Below are 23,879 nucleotides of genomic sequence, written 5' to 3'. Positions count from 1 at the left end.
AAATGTACTAAACAAGCTAAAAATTGTTAGTATTCATACTGATACACAACGGTGAGATTGCACTCGTGGCAAGATAATTTTTAATTTTATGAGGTTGGAGTTATCTTAGTGAAGCTGTACTTGTACTAATGAATGCAGGTTTCATGTGGATAAAGTTAATAATGAAAATAATCTTCCATGGCAAAATTGATTCATTGTTAGATGCAAAGCATAATTTTTTTTGCTCCCTCCACCATTCAACACGATCCCGGTTATCTCAATATTCTGATCCTACCTACTCCCTCTCCTTCTTACAGATATTTAATTAGTCATCACTGACTTCTGTGGTAAAGAAATCCACAGGCTGACTGCACTGTAGACAAAAAGAGGTTTCTCTGGTTCTTAGTCTAAATGCTCTGGCCCATATTCTGAGGCTGTGATCTGGTTCTGGATTCCCCAGCCTTTGAGAACATGTATCCTCTATCGAGTCTGTCTCATCCTGTTAACTTGAAAAACATTTTGTAGGATCTCCTCTTATTCTTTAATACTCCAGTGAACATAGGCCTAATCTTCCCTTGTATGTCAGCCTTGCAACCCTGAGAATCAGTCTAATAAACCTGCACTTATTTCATGATACAAACATGCACGCAACTGCAGTCTCACCAAGGCCCTCAAAAGCACCAACAAGCTTTTTTTTGCTGCACTCAAATCCTCTTTCAAAAAACCTTTAGTCTTTCTAATTGTTTGCTGCACTTGAATGCTTGCTTTCAGTAATATTCACTGACCAAAGATAGACACAAAAAGCTGGAGCCTTCTTCAGTCTCAACCCGAAAAGTCACCCATTCCTTCTCCAGAGATGCTGCCCGTCCCGCTGAGTTATTTCAGCATTCTGTGTCTATCTTCGGTTTAAACCAGCATCTGCAGTTCCTTCCTACACATATTCACTGACCATGCATTTAAGTATAGGTGGAGACAGGAAGACAGTGGGAGAACTCCCCTTCCCAGTTCTCCCACTGTCTTCCTGTCTCCACCTATATCCTTTCTTTGTCCCGCCCCCCTGACATCAGTCTGAAGAAGGGTCTCGATCCGAAACGTCACCTATTCCCTCTCTCCTAGATGCTGCCTGACCTGCTGAGTTACTCCAGCATTTTGTGATACCTTCGACCATGCATTTAAGTGTTTTTTTCCCCTCTTTTTTCCAATTTATAACCATTCATTTGATTTATTTCTGCTCGTACTGCAACTGCTTTGCATTTGCCCACTTGTCCAACTTCTCCAAATCTTCTTGCATTTATCTCATAGTTCACACTCCCATGCAGCTTTGTGTGGTCTCAACGTAGAGACGTGCATTTGGTTTCCTCATCAAAATCATTGATTTATGTTATGAGTAGTTGTTGCCCAAGCTTTGACCTGTTGGCACCTCTCTAATCATTGCCAGCCACCTAGAAAAATACCTATTTATTCTTGCGCTCTGCTTCCTCTTTTTCAGCAAATTCTCAATCCATGCAAGCATATTAACCTGTACTCCAAGTCTCCATTTTTGCAGAGTTATCAGAAACCTTCTGAAAGTCCCAATGCACCATGTCCAGTAGTTCTCTCTTGCTTATTTTGCCAGTTCCATCCCCCCAAAAATCTCCTGTATATTTGTTTGGCATGATTTCCTTTTCGTAAAGGCATGCTGACTTTTTTTGCAATACTTTATCTGTGCCCGGCTTTTGCATCGTTTATAAAATGGTTTCTGCAAAGTTTCCCCACGGCTGAGGTTGCATTTACTGGTCTGTAATGCGTCTTTCCTTGCACCACTCTGCTGCATTCGGCGTTCAATTTATTGTTGTATCTGTCATCATGTTTACTCACTGAGCTTCATGTGAGAAAAGAATTTCATGGCATCCTGGTGGATATGACAATAAATGAATCAAATCTAATCCCAGCATTCTCGTTTCCCCATGTACACTGAATCTGTCCAAGGGAAGGGTGAGCAAATACTTTTCCAGGCAAATCTTGATATCAACGATAGGTTATGTTATTTGACTACAATTTAACATACTGAGACATAATAAATATATATTATATATTCATTAGTAAACATTTTTTACTCAACACAAAACAGTTGGACATAATAGAAATAAAGAAGATACTGGACGTTTCGCAACAGCATTGGTGTTGTTTGAATTTAAATGATTTCTGATTACACTCTTTTGGACCCAAATCAACATGCAGTCTTTTTTTGCCCAAATAACTGAAAGCAACATTCAGTTTCAAAGACTAGCTTGTAGCTTTTGTGTTTTATCTTCTGTTCCTGAGAGACATGTTGTGTAATCCTATCAGGCCTCTTGTTGGACTAATAGGTTGCCAACATAATGGTTTTGAAGTATTCATTAAGTAGTGAGCAATATTTGGAAGAAGTGAGTGTTGCCATGGGGAACTTGCATGGGTCCAAACTGTGACTGTCTCTTTGTGTAATATGTGGAACTTTCTTTGTTTTAATCCTACTGGGATCCTCATTGTTGGTTTATGATATGCATCTGTAAAATTCATGACCATGATAATTAATTGCTCAATCTGAAACATCTTAAAAAATATAAGAAGCAAGAGTAGGAGTGAAGAAGGGTCCCGACTTGAAACATCACCTGTCCATGTTCTCCAGAATGCTGCCTGACCCGCTGAGTTACTCCAGCACTTTGTGTCTTTCCTGAGCAAGAATAGACCCTCGTTTGTCAGAATAGTGGGAGACATTGGTAGAAGATTGAAGGGGTTTAAGGTAAACATGTTTTCACAAAGAGAAACGGTGGTATGGCAAATCAAGGCTGTGGGATAAGACCAAAAAGGGAAGCTTATGCCAGGCACCAGTGTTTAACAACACAGAATGTGTGAAGAGGAAGCATGAAAGTGAAAGTTGAAAGAGGATTAGGAAGGCAAAGACAGGGCTTGAAAAAAATTCCTGCAATTGAATCCAAGAAAATCCCAAAGATATTTTGTAAGTACATAAGAGATTGTAGTTTGACTACTGAAATAATTAGGCCTAACAGTTAAACTATGTGTGTCAGAGGTGGAGGTATGTGAGGTCATGGGCTTTACAGGCCCATTAATGCAATCATGCTCAAATAAATATATAATAATCGATAATATAATCATTTAGGATCCTTTAAAATGGATAAATTACTAGGCAAGCATGAAACGTAATCCTTACTATTGAAAGAATCGAGGGTTGAATGAATAGAAGTCCTGATCATTATTTTTATATTGTATCTGGACCTCAGGATACCAGAGAATTGGAGGATTGCTAAAGTTGTTTTGTGGTTCTGAAAGGGGGAAAGCCAGTAGGTTTGACTTTGATGGGTGGTAAATTATTGTAATCTATTCTGAGTTACAATTTAAAAATCAAAACAATTGTAATGGAAACAAATGCTGGAAACAGCCAGTGGGTCAAATAGTCGAGAATAAAAATTAGATCAACTTTTTCCCTTTGGAATAGGGATCTGACTTAATGGAGGGTATATACAACATTATGAAAGGCAAATGAGCAAGAGGAAGGACAGAGGGAAAATGGGATGAATGGCTTTTTGAAGGTTTTTTCTATGACTATACTGCTCCTTGATTCTGTTCAGCCATTCAATAAATTTATTGCTGATCTAATTTGGATCTCATACGAACCTTCCAACTTGGTCCCATAATCCTTGTTTCTCCTAAAGTCTAAAAATCTAGATATATTTAAGGCTGAGATAGATCATGACAACCTTCCTAGCTATCTGCGGTCAATATTTCCAATGATTTGAAAGGAATTTGGTCCTCATCTCATGCATAAACATGACTATTCCTCAGCTGGTCCATACCAGTTTTACAATTCCCCACTGGAGGAATTCCTCTTGCCATCTTTTCTGTCAAGTCTCCCCCTACCGGCACTCTTTCTCCCCTCCACTCCAGTACTGAATATGTTTCAAGAAGATTTCGTCCTTTTGGGCACCATCTACTTAATCCTTCCACATAAGGTAACCTCTTCATACCTGGAATCCATCAAATGACCTTTCTCTGCATGCCTGCAGTGCAGTTATATCCTCCCTTAAATAAGAAGAGCACAACCATGTGAAGTGTGGACACAGTTGCCTCATAACTTACTTACAGAGCCCTCCATAATGTTTGGGATAAAGACCCATCATTTATTTATTTGCCTCTGTGCTCCACAATTTGAGATTTTTAAAAGAAAAAATCATGTGTGGTTAAAGTGCACTTTGTCAGATTTTATTAAAGGTCATTTTTATACATTTTGGTTTCATCATGTCGAAATTACAACTGTGTTTATACATAGTCCCCCCCCCCCCCCCCAGGGCACCATAATCTTTGGGACACATGGCTTCACAGGCCTTTGTAATTGCTTCTGTGTGTTTAATTGGTTCCTTAATGTGGGTATAAGAGAGCTCTCAGCACCTATTCATTCCTCCAGTCTTGCCATCACCTTTGGAAACTTTTATTGCTGTTTGTCATCTTGAGGACCAAAGTTGTGCCAATGAAAGTCAAAGAAGCCATTATGAGACTGAGAAACGAGAATAAAACTGTCAAAGTCATCAGCCAAACCTTAGGCTTACCAAAATCAACTGTTTTGAACATCATTAAGAAGAAAGAGAGCACTGGTGAGCTTACTAATTGCTAAGAGACTGGCGGGCCAAGGAAGACCTCCACAGCTGATGACAGAAGAATTCTCTCTATAATAAAGAAAAATCCCCAAACATCTGTCCGACAGACCGGGAACACTCTTCAGGAGTCAGGTGTGGATTTGTCAATGACCACTGTCCGGAGAAGACTTTATGAACTCAAATACAGAGGCTACACTGCAAGATGCAAACCACTGGTTAGCTGCAAAAATAGCTTGGCCCGGTTACAGTTTGCCAAGTGTCAAGAGTGTTTTATTGTCATATGTCCCAGATAGTACAATGAAATTCTTACTTGCTGCAGCACAACAGAATATGTCAACGTAGTACACTGTAAATAATAATAATAATAATAATAATAATAATAATAATAATGCATTACATTTATATAGCGCTTTTCAAACACTCAAAGACGCTTTACAGGGATTTCTAGAACATAGAGAAGTGAATAAATAGATAAATAAGTAAACGAACAGAGAAAGGAGACAGAAGGTGAGGTGACCTTCAGTGGTTGAAGGCAGTGCTGAAGAGGTGAGACTTCAGTGATGTTTTGAATGTGGTGAGTGAGGAGGAGTCTCTGACGGTTTGGGGTAGTGAGTTCCATAGGGTGGGAGCAGCGATGGAGAAAGCCCTGTCTCCCCAGGATCTGAGTTTGGTCCGGATGGGGGGACACAGGAGATTGGCAGCAGCAGAGCGGAGGGTGCAGGTGGGAGTGTGCCTGTGGAGGAGGTCAGTCAGGTAGGATGGGGCCAGGTTATGGAGGGCTTTGTAGGTCATGAGGAGGATTTTGTATTGGATTCTCTGGGGGATGGGGAGCCAGTGGAGTTTGTAAAGGACGGGGGTGATATGGTCACGGATCGGGGAGTGGGTGAGTAGACGGGCAGCGGAGTTTTGAATGTATTGAAGTTTACTAATGATTTTTGAGGGTGAGCCATAGAGGAGGCTGTTGCAGTAGTCCAGACGGGAGGTGATGAAGGCGTGGATGAGGGTTTCTGCAGCTGTGAAGGAGAGGGATGGACGGAGATGGGCAATGTTTTTGAGGTGGAAGAAGGCTGTCTTTGTGATGTGTTTGATGTGTTTGTCGAAGGAGAGGGTTTGATCAAAGATGATTCCAAGATTCCGGATGTGAGGGGAGGTGGATACTGGGAGACCATCAATATTGAGGATGAAGTTTTGGGTGGATTTGGTGAGCGTTTTTGGACCAATGATGATGATTTCAGATTTGTTGCAGTTGAGTTTGAGGAAATTTGATTGAAGCCAAGATTTTATTTCAGAGATGCAGTTTGTCAGTGTAGAGTGTGTGGTGGTGGAGATTGACTTGGTGGATTTATTCACAAAATGCTGGAGTAACTCAGCAGGTCAGGCAGCATCTCGGGAGAGAAGGAATGGGTGACGTTTCGGGTCTCGACCCGAAACGTCACCCATTCCTTCTCTCCCGAGATGCTGCCTGACCTGCTGAGTTACTCCAGCATTTTGTGAATAAATCGATTTGTACCAGCATCTGCAGTTATTTTCTTATAATATTGACTTGGTGGAGATGAGGAGCTGGATATCATCGGCGAAGCAGTGGAAGTTGAGACCATGACGGCGGATTAATTGACCAAGGGGGAACAGGTAGAGGATGAAGAGGAGGGGGCCAAGGCCTTGGGGGACACCTTGGGGGAGGGGAGCGGTGGGGGATTTACAGTTGTTAATGGAGATGAACTGGTGCCTGTCAGAGAGGTAAGATTTGAACCAGGATAGGGCTGTGCCGGTGATGTTAAAGGAGGTTTCAAGTCGGGTGAGGAGAATGGAGTGATTTATGGTGTCAAAGGCGGCGCTGAGGTCAAGTAGGATGAGGATGTTGAGGTTGCCAGCGTCGGAGGAGAGGAAAAGGTCGTTTGTGATTTTGAGGAGCGCAGTTTCAGTACAGTGGTTGGAGCGGAATCCGGATTGGAAAGTTTCATACAGGTTATTGGTAGAGAGGTGGTATTTGAGTTGGGAAGCTACAGCACGTTCCAAAACTTTGGACAGAAATGGTAGGTTGAAGATTGGTCTGAAGTTGTTTGGGGTGTCAGGGTTGAGACCAGGTTTTTTCAGAATGGGGGTGACAGCAGCGATTTTGAGGGATGGCGGGACGATGCCAGTGGACAGGGAGGAGTTTATTGTTGCAGTGATAAGTGGAGAGAGAGCAGGAAGGCAGGCCTTGACAAAGCTGGAGGGGGTGGGGTCCAGAGAGCAGGTGGCAGTTTTTATTCCTGTGAAGAGGTCAGAGAGGTCGGTGGTGGAGACTGGGGAGAACTGAGGCAGGGGTTGACAGGATAAGGGGGGGCAGGTGGTTTGAGGGGGAGCAGGTGCGTTGGTGGTTAAGGTGCTGTAGATGCTGTCTATTTTGCTTTGGAAGAATGAAAGGAAAGTGGTTCATTTGTCAACTGACTGATTGGGAGATGGTGTTCAGGGGGCTGAGGAGTTTGTTTATTGTAGAGAAGAGTGCTTTTGGGTTTCCGGAGCCAGAGTGAATTATTTGAGAGTAGTAGGTGGAGTGGGCGCGGGAGAGGGCATCTTTGTAGTGCTGCAGGTGGTCTTTGTAGGCTTGGGAGTGAATTGTGAGACCTGTTTTGTTGCGGAGTCTTTCAAGTTGGCGGGCATGAGTTTTCATCATGCGGAGTTCGGGGGTAAACCAGGGAGCAGAGTGGGTGAAGGAAACTGTTTTGGTTTTTATCGGTGCAAGCTGGTCGAGGCAGGAGGAGAGAGTGTGGTTGTAGTAGTCAGTGAGGTCAGAGGGGCTGTGGAGGTCAACGAAGGGAGAGGCGGACATTATTTCACAGAGGGAGGATGAGAGCGAGGTAGGTAAAACAGAGTTCAGCTTACGGAAGTTGATTTTGCGTTTTTGCCTTGGAGCTGGGGTGGGAATGTTGACGGACATGGTGATGGCTAAGTGATCAGAGAGGGTGGGGTTGGAGCCAGAGAGGTGATGTAGATTTAGTCCAGTGGAGCAGACAAGGTCCAGAATGTGCCCACGGTTATGGGTGGGAAAATTGACGTGTTGAGTGAGGTTAAAGCAGTTGAGTATTTCAGTGAAGTCAGCGGTTATTGTGGAGTCAGTGGAGTCCATATGGATGTTGAAATCACCGAGGAGGAGGATTGAGGGGGAGAGAGAACAGAGCTGGGTCAGAAAGTCAGAGAAGTCAGAAAGGAATGATGGGTGTGGTTTGGGAGGGCGGTAGACAACTGCCATGACTAATTGTGTGTGGCCAGAGAGTTTGAAAGCCAGGTGTTCAAATGAAGGAGCAGATGAGATGGAGATGGAGATTATACTAATAATAATCTATTGTAGTTCAGAGCTTATTAGACGTTGTAGTGTTTAATAGCCTGATGGCTGTAGGGAAGAAGCTGTTCCTGAAACCGGTTACAGTTTTCAGGCTCCTGTACCTTCCTCCCGATGGCAGTGGTGAAATGAGTGTGTGGCCAGGATGATGTGGGTTCTGATGATGCTGGCTGCCTTTTTTTTTTACTTAAAAGAGCAACTACTTCTGGAAAAGGGTCTTGTGGACAGATGAGACGAAGATTAACATACCAGAGTGATGGCAAGTGCAAACTATGGAGGAGAGAAGGAACTGCCCAAGATCCAAAGCATACCACCTCACCTGTGAAACACGGTGGTGGGGGTGTTATGGCCTGGGCATGTATGGCTGCTGAAGGTACTGGCTCACTTGTCTTCATTGATGAACACTGCTGTAATTTCTGCATGGTGAAACCAAATGTATAAAAATGTTAAAATATTAAAACCTGACAATGTGCACTTTAACTAGATGTGATTTTTTTTTCTATTACAAATCTCAAATTGTGGAATACAGAGGCAAATACATAAATGATGGGTCTTTGTCCCAAACATTATGGAGGGCACTGTACATACTCCATCTCCTTGCAATAAAAGCCAACATCTTATTTGCTTTCTAAATTACTTGTTCTCTTGCATGCCAGTTTTCTGTGTTTCTTGGATAAGTGTACCAAGGTCTCTTTGAATACTAGCATTCAGTAGTTTTACACTATTTGGATAGTCTACTTTTCTTTGTCCACCAAAGTGAATGACCTCACATTTCTTCACAATATTATACATGCCAGTTTTGGCTCTTTCAGCTTACCTGTTTTTATCCCATGCAAGCACTTTGTATTGTCATTTCAACTTACTTGCCCACCCATCTATATTGTAACACTATTCAATGACATCTTTGTCTCAATCTTACAGACTTTCAAAGTCGACATTGACTATAGTAAAGAGGAAATACACGAAATAGCAGATGCTGGAATCTTGAGCAAAAAACAAAGTCTGAACCATTAACCCTACTTCCCTCTCTGTAAATGCAGTCTGACAAGTTGAGTATTTCCAGAATTTATATTTATATTTCTGGCATCATGACTTTCAATTCACAGGCCAAGTGCATCAACATTAAATGCAGATTTAAGATGATTGACAACAGAACCAGAGGTAACATGAAGAAACAGTTCGTTACACAATGAAATATTGTAATTTGGGATGCACTGCCTGAAAGTGTGATGGAATTGATTTAGTCGAAGTTTTGGATTGGATTGATGGGCAATGCAAACTTTGCAAGGCTGTGGGGGGAAAAACACAGAGCTAATTGGCTAGCTGTGTGAAAGAGCCAATTGGTGAGATGCATGAAAGTCGTGATGGCTTAAAGATTGTCTCCATTTCTGATTAAAATTACGGTCCTATGAAGTTTGTTTCACAAATCTTTTTTGTTGGAAAGTTACCAAAAATTACCTATATCTGTGTTTTGTTATTATCTTTGTATTTTGATATTTTAGTTTAGTCTTAGTTTTGTTTAGAGGTACAGCGCGGGCCGACCAGCGAACACCGCACATTAACACTATCCTATACCAACTAGGGACAATTTTTACATTTACCAAGCCAATTAACCTACGTAGCTAGACGTCTTTGGAGTGTGGGAGGATACCGAAGTTCTCGGAGAAAACCCACGCAGGTCACGGGGAGAACGTACAAACTCCATACAGACAGCACGGGTAGTTGGGTCTCCGGCGCTTCATTCGCTGTAAGGCAGCAACTCTACCGCTGCACCACCGTATTTTCTTTGGCTACTGGATTTTGTGAAAATGTAAAACCTCCGAGTCAGTGACTGAATCTCGCAGCGCAGATCTCTCAAGCTTTATGTAAAGCTGCCATATGTATCTTTCTCAGACAGGTGAAGCAGGAGATCCATCTACTGTTTTTTTGGGGCTAGTGTATCAATGCCCTTTGCGGCGTTAACATAAGAATTTTACAAGCAGCTTGCATATGCTGAATCCATGAGAAGCATCAAAACAGTAAAAACCCTCGTATTGTTAGTTCCATCTCCAGACAAATAGCCTCATATCATATCATATCATATATATACAGCCGGAAACAGGCCTTTTCGGCCCTCCAAGTCCGTGCCGCCCAGTGATCCCCGTACATTAACACTATCCTACACCCACTAGGGACAATTTTTACATTTACCCAGCCAATTAACCTACATACCTGTATGTCTTTGGAGTGTGGGAGGAAACTGAAGATCTCGGAGAAAACCCACTCAGGTCACGGGGAGAACGTACAAACTCCTTACAGTGCAGCACCCGTAGTCAGGATCGAACCTGAGTCTCCGGCGCTGCATTCGCTGTAAAGCAGCAACTCTACCGCTGCGCTACCTCTTGAATCCAAGTATTAACTTGCAATGGATTATGATAGATTTAAAATATATTGGAAAAACAAATTTCATTTTCTGGAAAATGGAAACGATGTGGGTTCCTGAATGACAAATTGCCATATTTTTGTGCAAATCAATTTCATTGCATAACTGACAAATGATGAATTTATGGTTGAAAATTACATTGCATGGTTGTGACCTGGTGGCATTAATTTGGACAATAACTAATTCATTCCTGATAAGTTATTTATGTGTCTATGTACGTGTAAATAGGAATTATCATCCAAACATTATCAACATTTGTTTTGTATCACATCTTGTAGGTTCCTGTTCACAAAGCAGCGACTGAACTCCATTAATTCGTTATTCCTGCCAACTCTATGAACGGAGGCAGCATTACAATAGCTTTTAGTGCCACCACAGTAAAATAGATTAAATCTAGAAGATCATTCAAATTTTTTTTTTGTGTGGAAAATAAAGTAATTTGGATAACCACATCGCACCATTGAAGAATTGAAGTTCTATATCCAGACTGCAGGTGATAGCAGTCTCGCCACATCATTAGTTGTAAATCATTAGTTTCATTGAATGTGCCAACCAGCTGAGACTAAGGCTTTATTAACATTTACTGTGATGGTCTTTATTAGTTACAATCAACCAAAGAACTCTCCTCAATGTACTTTTGTCTGTTTAAGTCAATTGAAAGCTCTTTGTTGACAGTTATTCACTCTGGTTCCAATTTCTGCTGCACCCTTTTGCTTATGCTCTCTGACCCTTCCTGTCATGCTTTGATTTTCATTGACCCCTTCACTACTCTGTGTCACTGCTCTCTCCTGTCTTTTTGATTTATGAAGCTTCCTGTCACTTGCACCCTTTCTCCCATATCCCCAACTAATATAGAGCACTGTCTATAACCCTTGTTATACAATTTGCCAGGACAGTTCAAATGGAATCCATCTTAAGGGACAGTTCTCTCTTCCCTGAGTACTGACATCGCCCCATCGATTGTAACTTCTTTATCCCACAGTGATCTTGGAGCCATGTATTTATTTTTCTAACCTTAATTTCCCTCTGCCAATTTACAAGGAGTCCAGGTAAGATTACTGTGGCAGACACAAGATCAGCCTTTGTGGTTTTGCGGAAAGCAACTGGTCTTGGTGGAGTACATGTGCGGACCAGTTGTCAAGAGGTATTCATTGACCTCTTTACCTCTGACTACTCCATTCTGGGATCCCCACCTGCTTTCAGATGACCATCCCAGTGCCAAAAGTAGTGCAACCTTTTATTTTGGAGATACAGCGCGGAAATAGGCCTTTCGGCCCACCGAGTCAGCACCGACCAGCTATCCCTGCACATTAACACTGCCCTACACACACATTAGGTTCAGCCAATTAACCTACAAACCTGTACGTCTTTGGATGGGGGGAAACCAAAGATCTTGGAGAAAACCCACATGGTCACGGGAAGAACGTACAAACTACGTACAGACAGCACCCGTAGGTGGGATTGAACCCGGGTCTCTGGTGCTGCAAGGCAGCAACGCTACCACTGCGCCACCGTGCCACCCTTCAGATACTCAGATGTCCACTATCATGAAGTGCTTCGAGAGACATATTAGCTCCAGCCTCCCAGCTAACCTTGATCCACTGCAGTTTGCCTTCCATCCCAACAAGTTTACAGCTTACGCCATCTCCATGGCCCTAAACTTATCACATTTGTACACCTAGACAGCAAAGACCTACATTAGACTCCTATTTTTGACTATAACCCTGCCTTCAACAGCGTAATCCCATCCAAACATCTCCAAACTTCGAGATCTAGGAATCAGCATCCCCCTCCACCCCCCCTCATCCCCCTCTGCCACTGGATCCTCAACATACTAAACCACAAATCACAATCATTGAGGATAGCTGACCTGGTCCACAATAATTCTCAACACCAGAGCACCCTGTATACTCACAATTCTGTGGCCACATTCGGCTCTAATTCCATCTACAAGTTTGTAGATTACACCACTGTGGTGGACTATAATCACAAGCAATGATGAGACGGAGTATAAAAAGGAGATAGAGAACAATGTAACATGATGCCAAAACTGCAACCTCTCCCTCAATGGCAGCACAATGATGGAGCCAGTTAGCGACTTCCGGAAGTTTGGTGATGTACAGGCTCCAATCAGCATCACTGGTGCTGAGATAGAAATGGTTGAGCTTCATGTTCCTTGGTGTAAATATTACCAATGATCTGCCATGGACCAACCACATTGAAGCGACAGCCAAGAAAGCACACCATCGCCTCTACTTCCTGAGGAGACTGAAGACATTTGACATCTCTCCAATGACCCATTACAATCTTCTACAGATGCACCACCTGAGACCATCCATAGATAAAGCAGCTGTTTGACTGGTACAATATCCACCACATTAAAAATTCACCTCTTCTATCATCAGCACACTATGACTGCAGAAGATATCATCGACAGGTTGGAGTACTTGGTAAAATGTTACCGTTCGTGGCTAGATAAGTATAGTAACAAGGAACTGCAAATGCTGGCTGACCAAAGAGACAAAATGCTGGAGTAACTCGGCCGGTCAGACTGCATCTCTGGAGAACAAGAATGGGTGACGTTTTGGGTGCTTTCGGGGCCTTTCTTCAGACTGATTGCAGGGGGAGTGGGTGCAAAAAAAACTGATTGTAGGGGGACCACCTGAGGTCATCTGTAGCTGGCCATGATTTGTCTGGCCCCTTCTCTTGTCCAGCTTTTTATCCTTCTCCCTCCTGCAATCAGTCCCAACCCGCAACATCAACGATCCACTTTCTCCAGTGAAACTGTCTGACTTGCAGTTACTCCAGCATTTTGAGTCTTTCCTTGGCGAAATAATAACTTTTTTTGTGTGGTTATCATATCATATCATATCATATACAGCCGGAAACAGGCCTTTTTGGCCCACCAAGTCCGTGCCGCCCAGCGATCCCCGTACATTAACACTATCCTACACCCACTAGGGACAATTTTTACATTTACCCAGCCAATTAACCTACATACCTGTACGTCTTTGGAGTGTGGGAGGAAACCGAAGATCTCGGAGAAAACCCACGCAGGTCACGGGGAGAACTTACAAACTCCTTACAGTGCAGCACCCGTAGTCAGGATCGAACCTGAGTCTCCGGCGCTGCATTCGCTGTAAAGCAGCAACTCTACCGCTGCGCTACCGTTTAGTTTAATGTAATGTCTACCGAGCTACGTTGAAAAGCTTTTCTTTTGTGCGCTATCCAGTCAACAGAAAAACTGTATCTTCCCCCCTTCTATTTTGTACCTCATTTGTCGCAAACCACACAGACTCAGCTTTTTTCGTTGGGTAAGATTTTGATGACAACTGCCCAAAATCGAGGCATGTTGTTCAAGCCTCATTACACAACCATTTTCAAAACTATACTATACGAATTGATTGCCTCACCCTATAATTTAAGATATAAATGTTCCTTATGCTGCTTGTACAGTTTATGTATTACTTTTGCCACTTTATTGGTGATTTTTAATACTGGATTAAATGATTGCCTTCCAAATGGTATTCGATAATGAGAACACAGTAATTATGGTGCATAACATAAAACTTTGTTCCTTCACAAAAACTGGTCATGTGGCTGCTAGTGGTAACATTCCGCCAGTAGTATACACAGAGAAATGTAAAACTTAGTGAGGATATTTATAAAGAGCATAAAAATAAGTGATATTTCGAGCTTCAAAATAATAGGCTTAAATTCAAGTCAAGTCAAGTCAATTTTATTTGGGCTGGGCTGAGACTGGTCCTTGATTATGCTGGTGGGCTTGCCGAGGCAGCATGAAGCATAGGTGTATTGACGTAATGGATATTACAGAGGAATGATGCAGAACACATCAAATAATTCCCACATACCTCGGGGTGAAACTAGATCGGCAGCTGACCTAAAAGCAACACCTTGAAGCTCTTTGTGCTAAAGCCTCAGCATGGAACAATCTCCTGCGTTGCTTGGCCGGATCGTCATGGGGCACAAGGACATCTACTCTTCGAACCTGTGCTCTTGCACCCGTGTACAGCATCGCTGAGTACGCCGCCCCAGCATGGTGCAGCAGCGCACATACTAGCAAGCTAGACGCCACCCTCAACGACACCATTCGGATCATCACTGGCTGCCTGCGCCCTACTCCGACAAATCTCCTGCCGGTGCTCGCAGGTATCACACCTGCCAAGCTTTGCAGAGAGTTCTTCACTCCTAGGCTGGTGTGCAAGGCCCCATCGGATGCCAAACATCCTTTGCACTACCTCGCCCAGGATTCACAGCAACTGGGACCTCAACGCCTGTCGTCTCGTCGCCCCTTCTCCCGTCATGCAGCGACCCTCTGTGGCTCCGGTTTCAACATACTAGGAGCATGGAGAACCAGCTGGGAACAGACATCGCGACCTCCTCAATTCACTCTCGCACCGAACACCACAGGCCCACCCGGCTCGGACACGCCCCGCAAAGAGTGGGTTGCCCTGAACCGGCTCCGCACAGGGGTCGGCCGATTCAACGCCAACATGCATCGTTGGGGGTTGCATCAGCAGCCTGCATGTGTGGAGCAGACCAGCAAACAGCGTAGCACGTCATTTTTGACTGCGCTGTCCTCCGTCCCCCTGGTGGAGGGGTAGACCTCACGGCCCTCGACAACAGCACATTGCACTGGCTACAGCGCCTGGAGGGCGTTACATAATTTCTGCTGCCTCAAACGCACGAAGAAGAAGATGCAGAATGAAGTTGAGGCTTGAGGTTGATTAGCCCCCTGTGCCAGATTAGATGAAAGTTTGGAAAAGCATCTTTGATTCAGAATGTTTCACATTCGGGAATCACTTCAGGGCTTGAGCAAACAATGTTGGCTGAATTTTGCATTATGCTTCTTCTTCTTCTTCTTCTTTCGTGTCCATCATCCATGTTTTAAATGTTACATCACTGTCATCGTCCGTCCTGAAAAGGGCGTAAGGTTCCGGCGACACAGTGGGAGCCATCACTTGTACAATAGATGATGGTGGTAACAGAATTAGCTCAGGACACTTGCAGTTTCCAGCCCCGCGACGTGGACGCTTCTGCTATGGGGCCTGCATTATGCTGAAAATATAAAGAAACCTGGTGGCTGCTAAGCCTCCAAACCCACTGAGGAAAGTACCACAAAAAGCTGGAGTAACTCAGCGGGCTCAGAGGGTAAAACTGGGGCTAGGAAACGAAAAGGTTGGAGGCTGTGGAAGGCAGACAGCCAGAAATGATGAAATCAGAAATGGTCTGTGAGATTATTGCCTGGTGCACATCTGTGGGATCATGGATAGGCAGTACCAGGGAGGAAAGTACCAGTAGTTTCATCAATGACTACTCTCTGTGTACATAGAAACATCTCAAGCAATACTTTGAAATTCAGCAATATCTTTAACACAGCAGGCTCCTTGATCGACAAGAAACTATTAAATGCATTGCCAAAGAGATTTTATCAGTACTTCCCAGCTCGTAGTCTCAACCACCGTGAAGGATGGAACATCAGCTATAAACTTGCTCATTTTTCTGACTTTACCATGTACGGCTATTCCTTATCACTTGGTCAAATTAGACCCCGGCCTGAACCAAAGACAGACACAAAATGCCGGAGTAACTCAGCAGGTCTGGCCGCATCTCTGGAGAAAAAAAGTGGGTGGTGTTAGTTCAAGGCGGTCGAAGATTTTCAAAATTACTAAAAAAAACTCTGACATTTGTAAACGTTCAAGCAAAAAATCAAAGCATTGAGATGTTTGGAGTGAATGCAGCACATTCAGACCTTACGTTGGAGATGTTTGACTAATCTGAGTGGATAAATAAGTTCCTCGAAAGGCTTATTTTGTTAATGAATGGAATTCAACAGGCCTGAACTATTTGGATAAATTGTTAAACTCTTCTCAATCTGTAAATACTGTATCATAAATAAATAGTCAGGACGACAGCTGTGACCTCTCTGGAACTTTGTTAATAAAAGGAAAACCATGTGGGAAGAAATTGTATTGTCTCATAGTTCCAGTATTAGTTTGGTTTATTGTTATCACGTGCACTGAGGTATAGTGAAAAGCTTTTGTGTGCTATCCAGTCAAAGAAAAGACTATAGAGGATTACAATCAAGCCGTCCAGTGTACAGATAAAGGGTACAACTTTTAGTGTAAGAAAAAGTCTGATTAAAGCTAGTTCGAAGGTCTCCAATGAGGCAGATGGGAGGTCAGGCCCACACTCTAGCTGGTGAGAGGACAGTTCAGTTGCCTGATAACAACTGGGATGAAACTCTTCCTGAATCTGGAAGTATGCCTTTTCAAACGTCTGTACCTCTTACCAGAGGGGAGAAGAAGGATTGACCGGGGTGAGACTGGTCATTGATGATGCTGGTGGCCTTGCCGAGACAGCGTGAAGTGTGGATGGAGTTAATGCAAGGGAGGTTGGTTTGTGTAATGATCTGGGCTACGTCCACAACTATCTGCAATTTCTTGCAGTCTTGGATGGAGCTGTTCCAAAACCATGCTTAGACGCATCCTGATAAAAATACTTTCTACAGCTCATCTTTTGAAGTTGGTGAGGGTTGTTGGGGACATGCCGAACCTCCTAATGTAGATGCATTGGTATGCTTTCTTGGACGTTATTATTATTGCCTGCAGTGTGGATGTTTCAGCTAATTCCCATCTTCTATTTTAGAAACCAAATCAACCAAAGTGATGGAAACACGTATTTGCAGAATCTGGCCGCTGTCAACACCAGACATCGTGCACTACCTGAAGATGAATTGGGATGAAGATCTGGGAAATGGTTTCACAATAACTCTCTGCAATGGAGAACACGCTTGGAGTGGAAAAGGTATACTTATTTTTGTTCCATGTCGCAAAAATCACATCTTTGTTCCCTGGATAAGATTTGTTGTCAGTGCCGGTGTCTCTAACCTTGTTGCATGCACTTCAGCAAGATAATCAGAAATTAGAAGATTGCTCCCAAATAAATATGCTGTAATCACCTTGCATTAGAGTTATGACCCCCCCCCCCCCCCCCCCCACCTGTTTCAACTGCAAGGCACTATTCTTAAGAAACCCTTCAAGTTGTTTCATCAAATCAGTTTTCCATTTTTCAGTCTATTTCCAAGCATATTGTCAGTTACTGCCTCATCTTTGATCATTAACGACCAAATACCTTGTCAATATCTCACCTTACCCTTCCAGTCTACCACTGAGCAAGCCACTCTTTTCCCTGAGCACGGCCTTCACTTAGCAAGTGTGAAGGAACTCTTGTATTGGAAGGAACTACAGTTGCTGGTTTGCACCAAAGATAGACACAAAATGCTGGAGTAACTCAGCGGGACAGTCAGCATCTCTGGAGAGAAGGATTGGGTGACGTTTCTTCAGACTCTTATTCTTGTTAAGATTCGGAATTACTGTACTCCAAACCAATATTTGCAGTAGTAGTGGAAGGCCAATGCAGAAAGGGGCTTGGCCAGGTCTGGTGCATGGCTGATACCTTGAAGGATGAACAAGTGAATCAAAAGGGAGGTACAAAAGAGGGAATCATTACACACAATTGGAGAAACAAGATGTGTAGGAAGGAACTGCAGATGTTGGTTTAAATCGAAGATAGACACAAATGCTGGAGTATCTCCGCAGACAGGTAGCATCTCTGGAGAGAAGGAATGGGTGACATTCCGGGTCGAGACCCTTCTTCAGATCTGAAGAATAAGAGTCTGAATAAGGGTCTTGACCTGAATTAGACAATAGACAATAGGTGCAGGAGAAGGCCTTTCGGCCCTTTTAGCCAGCACTGCCATTCAACGTGATCATGGCTGATCATTCACAATCAGTACCCCATTCCTGCCTTCTCCCCATACCCACTGACTCCGCTATCTTTAAGAGCTCTATCTAGCTCTCTCTTGAAAGCATCCAGAGAATTGGCCTCCATTGCTTCCTGAGGCAGAGAATTCCACAGATTTACAACTCTCTGACTGAAAAAGTTTTTCCTCATCTCCGTCCTAAATGGCGTACCCCTTATTCTTAAACTGTGGCCCCTGGTTCTGGACTCCCCCAACATTGGGAACATGTTTCCTGGCTCTAACGTGTCCAATCCCTTAATAATCTTTTGTGATTCAATAAGATCCCCTCTTATTAAGTTCCAGTGTATACAAGCCTAGTTGCTCCAGTCTTTCAACATACGACAGTCACTCATTCCTTCTCCGCAGAAATGCTGTCTATCCCGCTGAGTTACTCCAGCATTTTGTGTCTATTTTGGTGAAACAGGAACATCGGCCAAGTGGAATGTTTTTAAAAGAGTGCTGACGAAAGCCCAGGATATGTACGTCCCCGTTAGAGTGAAGGGCAAAGCAGGCAAACGTAAGGAAGCTTGGCTGACGAGGGAAATTGAGGCGTTGGTCAAAAACATGAAGGTTGCATGAGACAGGTATAGGCAGCTGGGATCAAGGGCATCCCTGGAGGAGTTTCGGGAACCAAGGAGTAAATTGAAAAAGGAGATCAGAAGGGCAAAAAGGGGCCATGAGGTAGCAGTAGCGGGTAGCATTAAGGACAATCCCAAAAGATTTTATAAATACATAAGGGGGAAAAGGGTATCTAGAGAGAGAGTGGGACCTCTCAGGAATCAAAGCGGTCACCTCTGTGTGGAGCCACAGGAGATGGGCAAGGTCCTCAATGAGTATTTCTCCTCTGTATTTACCGAGGAGAAACTCAGTAGGACGGAGGAACTTGGGGCTGTCAATGGAAGTGTCTTGAGAGCAGTCAGTGTTACTGTTGTGTTTGAAGGTAGACAAATCTCCAGGGCCTGATCAGATATATCTGAGGACATTGTGGGAAACTAGAGAGGAAATTGTGGGTGCCCTTGTTGAAATTTACATCCTTAAATGCAGGAGAGATGTCGGAAGACTGGAGGGTGGCAAATGTTGTGTCTCTTTTCAAGAATTTCTGCAGGAAAAATGCCGGGAACTATAGGCCAGTGAGCTTAACATCTGTAGTTGGAAAGTTACTAGAGTATTCTGAGGGATAAGTTATACAGGGATTTGGATGGGCAAGGGCTGATCAGGGATAGGCAGCATGGTTTTGTACGTGGGAGGTCGGGTCTCAAAAATCTGATTGATTTTTTTGAAGACTTTACCAAAAAGGTCGATGAGTGCAGAGCTGAAGATCATCATCATATCATCATATCATATATATATACAGCCGGAAACAGGCCTTTTCGGCCCTCCAAGTCCGTGCCGCCCAGCGATCCCCGCACATTAACATTATCCTACACCCACTAGGGACAATTTTTACATTTACCCAGCCAATTAACCTACATACCTGTACGTCTTTGGAGTGTGGGAGGAAACCGAAGATCTCGGAGAAAACCCAGGCAGGTCACGGGGAGAACGTACAAACTCCTTACAGTGCAGCACCCGTAGTCAGGATCGAACCTGAGTCTCCGGCGCTGCATTCGCTGTAAAGCAGCAACTCTACCGCTGCGCTACCGTGAGATGTTGTGTACATGGATTTCAGTAAGGCATTCGACAATGTTCTGCATGGTAGGATGCTCTGGAAGGTTAGATCGCATGGGATCCAAGGAGAGATAACTGAATGGATAGCAAATTGACTCCATGGAAGGAAGCAGAGGGTGATGGTGGAAGGTTGCTTCTCGGACTGGAGGCCTGTGACTAGTGGTGTGCCTTAGGGTTCGGTGCTTGGCCCGTTATTGTTTGTCATCTACATCAATGATTTGGATAAGAACATACAGGGCAAGATTAGCAAGTTTGCTGATGATACAAAAGTGAGTGGCTTTGCAGATAGTGAAGATGGTTGTGAAAGATTGCAGCAGGATCTGGATCGATTGGCCAGGTGGGCAGAGGAATGGTTGATGGAATTTAATACAGAGAAGTGTGAGGTGTTGCATTTTGGGACATCTATCAAGGGCAGGACCTACACAGTAAATGGTAGGCCTCTGGGTAGTGTTGTCGAGCAGAGGGATCTAGGAGTACAGGTGCATGGTTCCTTGAAGGTCGAATCGCAGGTAGATAAGGTGGTCAAAAAGGCTTTTGGCACTTTGGCTTTCATCAGTCAATATTGAGTATAGAAGTTGGGAGGTCATGACTCTATGACTCTATGAACTAGAGATACTGTTTTACACCAACATTTACGCAATTGGACTTAAATTGTAAATGAAAATTCTGACAGAAAGTTTATTAGTCCGTTATCTGCTATAATTAGTTGCCAATTCTGTTTCTAGTGTCGAGTGATCAAATTACAACCGAAGCAAATGAGGCTGAAATGGACAGAGAAAAATATGTAGAAGACCTTCGAAGAGCATTAACAATGTGGGAAGAAAACACAAAAAATTACAGCTTTGACTTTATTAAGGACAGCGAAAAAAAAGTTTTCCATTTCTCATATGACAAGGTCTCACAAGACATCTCAGTGAGTATCAAAATAATTATTCTGTATCAAATTAAGAATGTTCTGATAAAAATAGTACAATATTAAAGTTGTAATTGTCATGTTCAGTTATAATTTGGTTTTAAACTGATGTCTGCATTAATATTTCAAAGTATAAATGGATAATTGTGCTTCTGAACCATGGAGAACATACAGCGATATTACTCCGTATCTCCTGATTTTGCAGCGGTGGGCTTGAATCTCTGTAAAATGGACCACATTTCTTTCCTACAGTAATTCAACCATAATATTTGAATCAGATTTCCCAGTCAACACATGTAGGATCAGGAGAAGTATTGTTTCTTTTCCCCAAATATGTAAAACATGCAAGGTCATTTTAAAAACATTTGTGCGTCAGAACTCAATTGATTTTATCAATTCAAATTCTAGCAAGATGATAATAGTTCTTAATTAAAGAGTCTTGTAATCTCAGTGGGTTGCCATTATTATTCCTTCTGACTCTTACCTCTCCTCATCTCCACTCTTCTAGTCTGGTCACACCTGTTCTTCGTTTCTTGTTGGTCCTAAAGCCTTTGCCAATTTTTTTTCATTTTGACGAGACAGCTTACGGTCACAAACCATAGTAATACTTAAGATATTTCATTAGTTGTAAAATATTGTGTGATTAGAGGTTATGTTTTTTTTTGTTCCAAAAAAATATTTTTAAAATATATTTAGATATCTATTCAATGTGATGTGAAAGATACATCCTCTGGATGCGCTGGAACGCATCCTCAGTGATGTGACCTGGGGTCATGGGGTGTTTCGGGTCTCACAACATCAGACACCCTCGCCCAGGCGACCCAGCCGGGGTTGATCAGGCCCCGACTTGCATCCCAGCAGCGACCGCCCATGGATCAGTCCTCTTACAATACAATACAATACAATACAATATATCTTTATTGTCATTGTACCCAGGGGTACAACGAGATTGGGAATGCGCCTCCCATACGATGCAATAATTTAAGTAATTTAGACAACAGCAACCCAACGAAACGAAACAATTGTAACAGTTTGATCTATGCGTTGTGGCCATCCGGCTCAGCAGGACCGGTTCATAGCAGCTATGGCCCTGGGGATGAAGCTGTTCCTGAGTCTGGAGGTGCGGGCGTAGAAGGCCTTGTATCGTCTGCCCGATGGAAGGAGTTCGAACAGACTGTTGCAGGGGTGTGAAGAGTCTTTGTGGATGCTGGTGGCTTTTCTGAGGCATCGTGTGTTGTAGATGCCCTCCAAGTCTGGTAGCTGTGTTCCGATGGCTCTCTGAGCTCTATGGACTACCCGCCGAAGAGCTTTCCTCTCTGCCTCCGTGCAGCTGAGATACCACACAGGGATGCCATGTGTTAGGATGCTCTCTATGGTGCAGCGGCAGAAGGTCGTCAGCAGCTGTTGGGGTAGACCAGACTTTTTCAGTGTTCTTAAGTAGAACAGTCTTTGTTGTGCCTTCTTGACCAGCGCAGCAGTGTTATTGGACCATGTTAGGTCCTCCGAAATGTGAGTGCCCAGAACTACTCTGCAGGGGTTGGGAGACTCTGGTGCGTGGAGGGACTGGGCTCTGTGGGGTGAGTCCTGGCCGGGCTCCTCCTGCGTCTCACCGGGTTCAAGGCCTGTGCGCTGCACCTCTTTCTCCTTCTCTGAGCATTTCATTCTTGCCTGATGGCATAAGGCCTTTCCGTAGCTTATTGGGTTTCTTTCTCACGAAAGACACAGACTGGGGTGCTAACCCATCCTGTCCCGGGTGCCGTCTTTCTGTGCCGTCAACTGTCTCTCCAGTAGTCACCAAACTATTCTTGGTTGTCATCCAATCTATTCCTAGGTGCCACTGGCTGAGCCAGATTTCAATGTGAAAGATACATCCTCTGGGTGCGCTGGGACGCATCCTCAGATGTATTCAAGAGAGAGTTGGATATATAGCTCTTGGGGCTAATGGAATCAAGGGATATGGAGAGAAAGCAGGAGCGGGGTACTGATTCTGGATGATCAGCCATGATTCTACTGAATGGCAGTGCTGGCTCAAAGGGCCGAATGGCCTACTCCTGCACTTATTTCCTATGTTTCTATGTTTCTAAGTATCTCAATATTCTAAACAGAGAGTTAATCGGAATTCAGAGTCTTGCCTAGAGTGTCGGATCTGTTTTTTATTTTGTTTTTATTCATGGGATGTGGACATGTCTGGCAATGTATTGTCCATCCTTATGTATCCCATATCCCAACTGAGGAGTCGTTTAAGGATCTGCTTCAGTTGTGGATCTGCTGTTGTAAATAAGGCAGATTTCTTCCTGTGAAGGATGTTTTGTCTTTATTGAAATGGTCATCTGGATTTCTGGAAAAATAATTTGCCAATTTATTGTGATACCGTGTTTTATGTAAGCATATCATAATTTAACTTTATTTGAGAAAGATTTCCATCAGGCGCCAGGATATTTTCAGGAATGAAGTGAGAGTGCATATATTGTACATGTGCCATTATATACTTTTATCAGGGATATTCCTATTTCAAAACTTTATTTTGTTTTACAAATAGACTTGTTGAGAGTAGTACGCGCTTGTGATGAATCGTGACACTATATTTTGCAATAATCGTGTTCTGTCTCCCATTTTTCTCCGTTGTTCTTTTCATAAATGGAATATTGGGATTTGTTTTAGGGGCTAATTTCCAAAACTGAAAAGCTCCTTTTCATTCAAAACTATAACTTTTGGACAGGCAGCAGTAAGATAAGTTTTCTTTTGACCACAAATCATGCGCACTGCTGCTATTTACCTGTTTAACCTAGAAGCAATTCCAGTGTAAGAGGAAATGGAACTACGATTAAATGGGGACTGGGTCTTGTGCTAAAATTAACATGGAGGATATTTTCATTTAAATATTACGCACGGCCTTATTATGAAGAAAATATTGCAGGTCATCTACTGCCTGTATTAAAAATGGTATTTCACGGTATAATATATGGAATGAATTGCATTATTTTTTCTCTTTTAAAAAAAACAAACTTTCAAAATGTTAAAACAACAGTGGGTTTATTGGGGGTGCTGCACAGAAAGGTAGATGTGTGTCACAAGCAGCTGCAGTGCAAACTAAACCACCCACACACAAGCTCAGTGAG

The 23,879-nt window shown here is 43.2% G+C and overlaps 1 protein-coding gene across 2 annotated transcripts in view; it reads left to right on the top strand.

The window, feature by feature from the left end:
• Positions 1-23,879, top strand: part of xrcc4 (X-ray repair complementing defective repair in Chinese hamster cells 4) — a 373,772-nt gene that overhangs the window by 18,919 nt on the left and 330,974 nt on the right. Inside the window, exons 1-3 of one of the 2 annotated variants that reach the window (XM_078397043.1) lie at positions 8,220-8,305; positions 17,024-17,182; positions 20,573-20,760. In XM_078397043.1, coding sequence (XP_078253169.1) covers positions 8,278-8,305; positions 17,024-17,182; positions 20,573-20,760 — 375 coding nt within the window. In that variant the 5' untranslated portion in view covers positions 8,220-8,277. Of the gene's footprint in view, positions 1-8,219; positions 8,306-17,023; positions 17,183-20,572; positions 20,761-23,879 lie in introns of those variants that run through there. The other variant, XM_078397044.1, reaches the window with a different exon arrangement.

The sequence above is a fragment of the Rhinoraja longicauda genome, chromosome 3, assembly GCF_053455715.1.
Source record: "Rhinoraja longicauda isolate Sanriku21f chromosome 3, sRhiLon1.1, whole genome shotgun sequence".
NCBI classification, from domain to species: domain Eukaryota; kingdom Metazoa; phylum Chordata; class Chondrichthyes; order Rajiformes; family Arhynchobatidae; genus Rhinoraja; species Rhinoraja longicauda.
Note: the sequence above shows the minus strand (reverse complement) of the source record. Positions and strands in the feature narration are given on the sequence as shown.